The 10,283-nt window shown below is 54.3% G+C and overlaps 1 protein-coding gene across 1 annotated transcript; it reads right to left on the bottom strand.

Annotated features, from left to right (window-relative positions):
- Bsg (basigin (Ok blood group)) lies at positions 1-7,702 on the bottom strand. The gene is made up of 7 exons (XM_045135185.1): positions 7,598-7,702; positions 2,153-2,309; positions 1,847-1,929; positions 1,607-1,743; positions 1,240-1,516; positions 741-765; positions 1-569 (listed from the first exon to the last, which is right to left on the bottom strand). Exons 1-7 carry the CDS (start codon positions 7,659-7,661, stop codon positions 506-508), a joined length of 807 nt encoding a protein of 268 aa, XP_044991120.1. The 5' UTR covers positions 7,662-7,702; the 3' UTR covers positions 1-505.
- Between the last annotated feature and the right edge of the window lie 2,581 nt (positions 7,703-10,283).

The raw sequence follows: 10,283 nt of genomic DNA, 5'->3' as shown, positions 1-10,283 counted from the left end.
TGGGGTTGGGGTCAGTTTTTATTGTTGGGGTGGGGGACCCAATGCACCCAGTGCTGTTACCCATGGTGGGCACAAGCAGTTCTGCACAGGGAAGCATGAAGGAATCACCCTGAAAGTGGATGGGGAGGCCCTCCACCAAGAAGTCAGAGCTTCGCTGGGCTCTCCTGTGGCCTTCAGAAAAAGTAGAAAGTGTGCACTTGAGTAGCCAGATAAAGCCAAGGACAGGCACCCCAGGCTGGATTGTTGGGGAGGCCCCATGTGGCCACCCTCCATACTCAAGTAGTGGCCAAAGGCTGCGGGGGACACGCTTGAAGAGAAGAAAACGAAACCCCTATGGACTGGAGTTCTCTATGTAGAAACCCTCGTTTAGTTTCAACCAGAATCGTACATAGGGGAGACTACAGGTGGCTGGGCGTTTTTGGAGGTGAGGTTCTGGAATTTTGCACAACGGGCGGGATGGGATGCCAGGCTGGGGGTCAGGACATCCCGTGTCAGCTGCACCTGCTCAGGTGGCATTCCTCTGGCGCACATTCTTGTCCTTGTCATTCATGTGATGCCCGCTGCTCTTCCTGGGAACATAGGAAGGGGCTCAGCACTTAAGAGACACAGGGCTGGCCTTGTCCCCAAAAGCCAACCCCCTTCTCTGGGAGCAAACACACACACACACACACACACACACTCTCTCTCTCTCTCTCTCTCTCTGAACTGAAACCCCAACACCCTTAGTGAGCTGGACTTACAGTGGTGCAGAGCCTGGGTCATCATCTGATGGTCACATGGAGGAGAGAACACAGGTGTCAACAAAGGTCACAGGCCTGGCACCACAGGTCAGTCCACTATGGCCCTTTCGAGGCACAGCCTGCCCCCAACCCTAGGGTGTGCACTACAACCAGGTGCACCATTCTGGCCCTACCCGCCCACCACACACATCCTGCACCTTCAGGGAGCAGCCAGGCAGACATAGGCCCCAGCTTCTGCCAGGCTGGCTGGGGGCACCCAGAACATGCAGTGGGCCACATGGAGCCCACAGTCACAGCAAGCCCCAGTGGCACACCATGCAGGCCACAGCTTGTGCCTCGCAGCTTCCTGAGCCCTGGGCAGTGCTTACCACGGACACCAGCTTGCAGCCAAGTGAGGGAGGAGAGAAGGTGGTGAGCTGTGGCCAGATCCCACCCTTTCCCCAGGGTCCACACACTGCAAGGGGATGCACCAGACACTGGCCTGGCCTGGGCCACTCACCGTCCAGAGGCTGGTCAGGCTTCCGCCGCTTCTCATAGATAAAGATGATGGTGACCAGCACCAAGACCTCAGCCACAATGCCCAAGAAGGGCCAGAGGGCAGCCAGGCGGCTGCGCACCCGCAGCATGATCTCAGCCTGGGCATTGCCCTCTGGGTTAGTGGCATTGCACACGTAGGTACCAGGATCGGCCACCATGTCCAGGTCACTGATGCTCAGCTCCGACTTGGTATCCGAGGATCTCACAAAGAACTTGCTCTGGGAGCCATTGGCGATGGCCTAGGGAGGGGAGATGTCAGGACTTGGAGCCTTTGGCCCCAGTGCAGCCCTCCTGTGCCCTGAACTTGTGCATTGTGTTGTGGCCCTCACCTGGTTCCCGGAATCAGATATCTTGAACCAGACCCACTCAGAGACGGGAGGGTAGGAATCTGACTTGCAGACCAGTGTGATGGTCTCCCCCTCATTGGCGTGTTCTGACTTCTTCACAGCCTTAATCTTGGGGGGTCCTATGGAGAGGAAGGGAGTGTGGCACCCAGGATAACAGGCTGCTGGCAGTCCCAACACCCTACCCTGGCCAGTGCAGAGCAATCTCTTGGCCCCAGAGCTCACCGCTCACTGTGATCTCGCCCCTGCCTGCGAGTTCTGGGAGGAAGATGCAGGAGTACTTCCCGAAGCCCTCCTCTGAGTCCACCCTGCGGCAGAGCACATGTGGTGAGGAAGCCCTGCAAGGGTGCCACGTACCCCTTCGTCATGGGACACAGCAAGGCCACCCCACATGATCCACATATGCATGGAACCCTGCAAGGCTGCATACACCTAGAATCCCTGGAGGCAGTGCCAGGGAAACCAAAGGAGCCTTGTGCTCCCACATCCTGCACCCCGGCCTGGCTGTCACCTTGGCACTAAGTCACCTACGTGTATTCTGTGTGCAGGTGAGGCAGTGTGTCCTCCTTGAGTATCTTCCCACCCTTCATCCATTGGTGTCCAGTGATGCTGGTGGTGCTGTTGTTCAAGGTGCAGCTAAGCTGCATCACAGAGCTCTTGTTCTGTGCAGAGGTCACCACGATGCCCGCTGGGAACCACAGAGAGTCAGTAAGCATGGGGTGCAAGGTATGGGCCAGCAGCCTGTTCTGCCCCATGTCCCCAGGAAGCTGCTTCCTTGGGACACCCTGCAGCTCAGAGTGTAAAAAGCTCTCATTATGGCCACAAGGTGGCGCACCACGGCCTCATTTGCTCAGATCTGGCAGCGGGACCAGCAGGCTCACCCCACAATGCTTACTGCCCTCTCCCAGACCACACTGAACCAGCTGTTCTTTTCTCAAGCAGAGTTTCACTTTAGCCCAGACTTGGAACTTACTCTGTAGCCCCAGGCTTGCCTCAAACTCATGATACCCTCCTACCTCAGCTTCCCTAGTGCTGGGACCACCACACCACCTGGGCCATGCCAGCTGCTCTGCCTAGACACAGGGCCCAGTGACAGCAGCAGCAAACCTTGTGGGCAGCTCACGATACTCCCTTTAGGAGCCAAAATTTGACCATTTAGAACTGGAAGCTGAAGAGCCCTCAAAAAGTTCTGGAGGACCTCCTATTCAGCTGAGCCCCACAAGCTTGTGGTGTGGGCAGTGATACCTCAGACAGCAGAACCGCCCCCGCCCCCACGACAAAGTACAAGGGCAAGACAAGGGCAGGCAGGTGTTCATAGGACAGAGGGCGTGGCGGGTGGATACAGCAAGGAGGGCTGAGGGCCCACCTGCAGGAGGGCAGGGCCATCCTGCATGCCCCCAGCCCAGCCACACTAATACAAGCCCCTCTATGTGGAGTAGGGCTGGGTAGAGCTGGGAAGGGCTACATCTGGTTCTACTGAGTAGGAGCCAGGGCTGGATGGCACAAGAGGGAAACAGAGGCATATACCCTGCCCACTCACGTTCGTGGACCACCACACTCGCTTGGGCACGGACCCACTTGACCCTGGGCGCCTGAGTCAGATGGTTGCGGTCAGGGTCGTTGCTAGCCCGGCACTCATAGATGCCAGCATCCTCCACGGAGAGCTTGTCTACAGACAGCGTGCTGGCTGCGTGCTGGCGGTAGGTGGCATGGATGTGGACACGGTCCAGCCAGGCACCGTCCCAGAGCTGGGAGCAGTTATCATTGGGACCAGTTCCTTCAAACCACCACTGGAGCTCAGGGACAGGGCTGCCCACAGCCTGGCAGTGCAGGACCACACTGCCCCCTGCCCACCCCTCCTGAGACAGTGGGGACTCGATGAAGCCAGCTATGGAAGAGCAGGTTAGCATCCATTACTAAGAGGAAGAGCAGAGAGGGGCAAGGCCAGGTTGGCCACCACCAGGATGCTGACGTGAGGGACTCCATTTCTTTTCAGCTTGCAAGAGAAACTGTCAGGCACACACCTGCAAGCCCAGCACTCCTGAAGCTGAGGCAGGGGGGCTGCCAGGAGTTCCAGGCCAGCCTGGGGTACATGGCAATACTTTGTCTCCAAAAAAGGTGGGGAGGGGAAAGGAAGGTCTCAGAATTACAAAGAACGGGAAGGGACAAGGGACACTGAAACCTGTGTGTGAACCCGTGGCCCACAGGACAGGTCCCCACATGCCTACTTGAGGACAGGTCTGCAGGTACACATCCCTGGCCCTAAGGCTCCAGGATCAGGGTTTGAAACCTTGGACCTGAGAGGCACTGAGGTCCATGAGACAGGGACAGACACAGGGGCCATTTTGGGCCCTCTGCTAACCTATTTCCTAGGTGTCAGGATTTCCCTCACTGCCAAACCTGTGGCTACGGGCACAGGAGCTGGTCAGTCAGTCCAGGAAGGGTGGAGGCTGACAGCAGACCCCTTCCTGCCTTGGTGACCCCTTCGCTGGGCCACCCTGTCCTCTGGCTTAGGACTACATCCAAGGCTCATCCCCTCATGCACAGCCATCTCTTGGGAGATTTCCATACACAGGAGTAAGGGATGTAGCACCCAGGGACCTGGGCTGCTCCTGCCTTAGTCCAGGAACCAAGACACAGCTGCCTGTCTTGGGGGACCAGGCTTAAGGACCTCCAACCAGTGGCCCCAGTCTCAGGAAGGGAGGGTACCCCACAAAGTCCCAGGAACCAAGGAGACCCTGTGGGGCCATGGTGACACAGCAGGTCTTGTCCACCTAACCCTGTGTGTCCCTTCCACCCCTGGTACAAGACCTCAGACACAGCAAGGATACAGCTTAGGGGTGACCAGTGACCTAACCCAAACCGCCTAAGCCTGAGGGAACATCTTGGCCTCTACTGGGCCTTGGAGAAGTCAAGCTGGTAATCTGGCCATGTGATCAGCAGCCCACATCTTCAGCACAGTCTAAAAACAGCACACTCCCCCTGTGCACTCATATCCAGTCAGAAATGGGGCCAGGTTAGGCCGTGGGGTAAATAAATCCACACCATGGGGTATGAGGTGCGGGCACCATTCCCCAAAGGCAGCCCACTCCCAGCTCCCCCCAAACTGTGGTGGCACAGGAGAGAATATTCTGGGATCTTGGCTGTGGACTTGTCACTTCTCCCACCCCAGCGACTCCCACTGCCACCTGAGGGTTTGAGGTTTAAGTCACAACCAGCTGGCAGAAACCCATGTCCTCCTCCTCGGTGGCTAACGGTAGGGGCCACTGGTGCCAGTAGAGGCCTTGCCATTAGTTTCTTGACAGCTAGCCTGGCCAGCGTTGTCCCTCATTCAGGGCCAGCAGGAGCAGCCTGGACACATGGAGCTGGGTGGCATAGTGCTTGCCCAGCATGTGAGAGGCCCAGCCTTTAATTCGCAGCTTCACCACAGGAAAGGAGCTATCTGTGCCATGCAGGTTAGGCTGGGGGCCCAGACCCTCCAATTTGAGTCTAAGGGTAGGTAAGGTGGAAAAGAAACAAGGAAGAAAAGGAGAAGGTAGACCCCAGACAGGCATAGGCCCTTGCCACCCATGGGCACGGTTTTGGCACAGGTTCTTGAGGACTGCATCCAAAGAAGAGCAGGGACTGCCTGCAAGCTAGGCATCTGTGGGAGGAAACCATGCTGGGCTCTGGGTACAGTGGATATCCGCTTAACCCAAGGCAAGAGATCGCTGGGCCTGAGCCCAGGCAGGGTGGGGGACTCCAAACACTCTCCGGGCAGAGTAGGAGCTTATCAGTTACCTCCACCTTGCGGGGCAAGCATCTGCACCAGAAAGCCAGCCAGGGAGGTGCTCACTAAGAGGCTGCTTATATGCCCAGGAAGGAACATGCAGGATTAACCTGGGAAGCTTCAGCTAGGGGCAGCCCTCTTGATGGCCCCAAGTCGTGTTCACTGCCCTGGGAAGTGGCATTCCACACCTCACTTCTCCAGCAGGGCCAGAGACTGTGGGGTTCTGCCCTTTGCCCACACCATGTGGGTCATTAGAAATCTTTAACCCAAAACCAAGGGAAGGTCGTGAGAAACTAAGGCAAGCCTGACAAGCAGACAGCTGCCTCAGATTCTGACCTTCCGAAACCCAGTCTTCACAGGAGGAACTGTGTCTTTCCTACTCTTGACCTCCCTCTGACCTTGAACCCTGGACTGACTTCCTGGACCTCAGTTTCCCCACTTGCAAAGGAAGCAGGTACCCAGGACTGACTGTCATTTCCCTCAGTGTATCAAACCAGGCAAAAGCAGAGGGTAATGCAGGCCAGACTCAAGTGGCCAGCAGGGCGAGCGCGTGGGTGCATATGGACCCAGATACCCAAAATCCCACCAAGAATGATAATCCGGCCAGGTCCCCAAAAGGGCCACTACATGCATTCCACTCAGCGTCCATCTGGGGACAGGAGTACTCGGAGCCCTGACCTGCTAGCACAGGTCACAAGGGAACACGCTCTGGGGTGCCAGCGTGAGCTGACTTTCACTTGGGCACTGTCCAGGCAGGGGCCACCCTGAGACCTGCCTTCGGATGACTTCCCAGGTCAGGCAAACACCCAACCAGCTCCAAGCCCAGGGGCCCTGGAACTCCCCAGTTTTGGCTTGCTTTCCCTAGGTAGGAGCAAGGACAGGTGACCACTGTTGAGGCTCAGGGTTGTTCAGAGACAACTTCCACCAGTCACAGCAAACCAAGAAGTGCACTCCGGGGCAGGTGGGAGGTCTACACCACACAACCATGAGGGGACTCCCCTAAACGTGAGCTTCTCAGAGTCACTGCTAACCCCCAGATGCAGGCCAAATCAAAGTCCCCTCCCCATGAAACTCCCCAAGACTGTTGCTCTCCTCCACCTTGTGCCTCTCCTGTCTGAGGCCCTCCATATCCAGCCACACCAGCACCCCACGGGAGACCATCCCAAATCTCTGGCCAAACAACTCAGCATTGCTCTAAATCTGGCACCCACTAGGAGGGGGCCCTCAAAGTGGCAGCTTCCCTTCACCCTGTCCCCCCAAGCCATTTCTCCCCACCCCTCAAGGTAGGGTCTCGCTCTAGCCCAGGCTAACCTGAAATTTACTATGTAGTCTCAGGCTGGCCTCAAACTCAAGATGATTTTACTATCTCCGCCTCCAAGTGCTAGAATAAGGTATGAGCCACCACACCCGGCCCTCAGGCCCTTTCTAAGGTAAGTTATACCATCTAAAGGAATCACTGTCCCACAAGAACCCCCTTTCCCTGGGTGTGGCCCTCAAGGCAGAAACCAAACTGTGGGAACATTATCCCGAGGAACCTGTCCTCCAGAACCTCCAGGCTCACCTTTCCCTTCTCTAGGTTTTTCAGATTTCAGGGACATCATCACCACACCTGTCTCCCAACACCCCACTTCGCAGCCACCCCCCCTACCCTATTCTCAAACCTTAGGAACATCAGCCCCAGGCACCTTTCTCTTCCCCTTGGGTACCTCAAATCTCAAGGAAGCCATATCCAAGCACCTCTGCATAAGAATCTCCAGAACCCCCCAAGTCTCGGGGACATTGCCCCCAAGCATCTATGTCCCTCAAGAACCCCGAGGATCACTTCCCTCCACTCTCAGGACCCCCAAACCTCAAGAATATCACACCAAAGAGCCCCTGTACCTCAAGAATCCCCAGGGTCACCTCCCCTGCCACCCAGGTCACCCAAACCTAAGGAACATTATACCTCCAAGAAACAACCCCCCAAAACACTTCCCCTTAGAACTCCCCCACCTCAGGAACGTCACCCCCAAGCACTTCTGCATCCCCAGGTCCCCCAAATCTCGAACAGATCGCCCCACACAGCGCTGCATCCCACCCCCTCAATTCTCAGGTCACCTCTGCCCTCCCCCCTCCCCCGCGCAGCGCCGCCCCTGTGGCAGTCCAGGGTCGAGCCTACCCGCCCCCGCCGTCTAGGTTCCCCCACCCCACCCCTCGGCGACCCTCACCAGCCGCCGACGCGCCCTGGCCGCCCAGCAGCGCGAAGCCCAGCACGAGCAGCAACGCCGCCATGTCGCCGTCGCCCAGCGCCCTCGCGGCCGGGCCGCGGCTATAAGAAGTACTGGCGGCGGGCGGGGCCAGGGGCGGACACGCGCACGCAAGCGACGGCGCGGGGCGGGGCGGGCGGGGCACGCCGACGCCGAGCTCCGCACACGCGCGCGCACGCACGTACGCCAGCGCCGGCGCCGGCGCCTCAGGCGTTGTGGTAGCCGAGCGGAACGTGAGGGGCCGCACGTGACCTCGGGAGGCCTTAGCTACGGCCTGGGTCTCCGTTGTCGCTAGGGCTGAGGGCGGGGCTTCAGGGCTGGTTGGATAGTTCTGATTTCGTTCTTTTTCTGCCCTGGAGAATCGAACCGGGGTCCATTGGCTTAACAAGCATGCGCCTTAACCACCGCCATCTGCCCAGCCCTTTTTTTTTTGAGATAGGGTCTCGCTCTAGCCCACGCTGATCTGTAATTCACTATGGTCTCAGGAGAGTGGCCTCGAACTCAGGGCAATCCTCCTCTGCCTCTTGACTGTTGAGATTAAAGTATGCCTTTCTATTAATATATTAATAATATTATTAATGTTATATATAATATTTTAAATAAATTATTAATATACGATAGTGTTTGATATTCTATGTTTTAGATATTACATAGGTTAGCTTTTATTATATTATTGATAATAATAATAATATTACTGGCTTGGGAGGCAGAGGTAGGATGATAGCTGATAGTTCCAGATCATCCTGAGACTACATAGTGAATTCCAAGTTAACCTGGGCTAGAGTGAGACCCGACCTCAAAAACAAAACAAAGCCGGCTGTGGAGGTGCATGCCTTTATCCCAGCACTTGGGAGGCAAAGGTATAAGGATCGCTGTGAGTTGAAGGTTACCCTGAGACTATGTAGTGAATCCCAGGCCAGCCTGGGCTACAATGAAATCCTACCTCATAAAACAAAAAACAAAAAAAGTCTAGATAGATGGCATAGCAGCTAAAGTGCTTGCCTGCAAAGTCAAAGGACCCAGGTTGAATTTCGCAGTACCCACATAAGCCAGATGAACAAGACTGCACATGCATCTGGAGTTCATTTGCAGTGACTGAAGGCCCTGGCTGTGCCCATTCTCTCCCTCTCCCCTCTTTCTTTTTGCTTATCTCTCAAATAAATAAATATATGTGTGTGTGTGTGTGTGTATATATATATATATATATATATATATTTTTTTTTTTTTTTGAGGAAGGGTCTCACTCTGGTCTAAGTTGACCTGGAATTAACTACGTAGTCTCAGGGTAGCCTCGAACTCTCAGCGATCCTCCAACCTCTGCCTCAGAGTGCCGGGATTAAAGGTGTGCGCCACCATGCCAACCTAAATAAAATATTTTAAAAAAACTAAACAACAGGCTGGAGAGATGGCTTAGCAGTTAAGGTGTTTGCCTGCAAAGGCTAAGGACCCAGGTTCGATTCTCCAGGTCCCAAGTAAGCCCGATGCACATGGTGGTGCATGCATCTGGAGTTCGTTTCGTTTGCAGTTGTAAGAGACTTTGGCACGCACATTCTTACTCACTGTCTCCCTCTCCCTGTCTCTGTCTCTAATAAATAAATAAATAAAAATGTGAAAAAATTAACAAAGCCTGGCAGGTTTGGTGGCACACACCTTTAATCCCAGCACTTGTGAGGCAGAGGTAAGAGGATCCTTGAGAGTTCGAGGCCACCCTGAGACTACATAGTGAATTCTGGGTTAGCCTGAGCTAGAGTGAGACCCTACCTCAAAAAGAAGAAAAAAAAACCAAAAAAACAAAAAACACATTTTGTGTCCCAGGTACTAGGATTGTTTGAGTACTTGAGTTCAAGACCAGCCAGGAAAGATGGTGAGAGCCATTGTCAAAAAAAGGGACTGGATCACTCTAACCCAGGCTGACCTAGAATTCACTACATAGTCTCAGGGTGGCCTCCAACTTCCAACAATCCCTGTACTTCTGCTTCCCCAGTGCTGGGGTTAAAGGCGTATGCCACCACACCCAGCTAATTTTTTTTTTCTTTAACCTGGACTTTTTAAGTATTTCTTCTTTAAAATTTTTTGTTGTTTATTTTTATTTATTTATTTGAGAGTGACAGACAGAGGGAGAAAGAGGCAGAGAGAGAGAATGGGCACGCCAGGGCCTCCAGCCACTGCAAACGAACTCCAGATGCGTGCACCCCTTGTGCATCTGGCTAACGTGGGTCCTGGGGAATCCAGCCTCGAACCGGGTCCTTAGGCTTCACAAGCAAGCGCTTAACTGCTAGGCCATCTCTCCAGCCCTATTTCTTCTTTTATAGAGCTGGAAGCCACACAAGATAATCTGTAGCCTTTCTAGGAGGCAAGAAGAAGATGACAACACGGACTGCTCCAGTCAATTTTCTCTAATTGTCAAAAAGAAAAAAAAAAAAAAAGGTTGGAACTACAGTGTGAACTTGAGACCATTATATTTATATTATTTTAAATGCCCTACTCTTTGAATTTTGTGCAGACTGAATGTATTTTCTTACTCTGAATGTCTTCTTTTTGTATATTATACCTAATTTCTCTTGTCACATATATGTAGGTTTTAAATGTGATTGTGTTCCTGTCACAATTTGAAACCAATGACAGCAGAAACATTCTAATTTTTTTG

The sequence above is a fragment of the Jaculus jaculus genome, chromosome 15 (genome assembly GCF_020740685.1).
Source record: "Jaculus jaculus isolate mJacJac1 chromosome 15, mJacJac1.mat.Y.cur, whole genome shotgun sequence".
In the NCBI taxonomy this organism is placed as follows: Eukaryota; Metazoa; Chordata; class Mammalia; order Rodentia; family Dipodidae; genus Jaculus; species Jaculus jaculus.
The sequence above is the reverse complement of the archived record's forward strand: the minus strand, read 5'-3'. Positions and strand labels throughout refer to the sequence as shown.

Bases quoted from the DNA above. Each gene is read 5' to 3' on its own strand.
- Bsg (XM_045135185.1), bottom strand. From the start codon at position 7,661: ATGGCGGCGTTGCTGCTCGTGCTGGGCTTCGCGCTGCTGGGCGGCCAG. The intron at 1,930-2,152 runs GTAGGTGACTTA...GCTCTGCCGCAG, and splicing joins CACCTGCACACAGAATACAC to GGTGGACTCAGAGGAGGGCT. The intron at 766-1,239 runs GTGAGTGGCCCA...TGTGACCATCAG, and splicing joins GCCTGACCAGCCTCTGGACG to ATGATGACCCAGGCTCTGCA.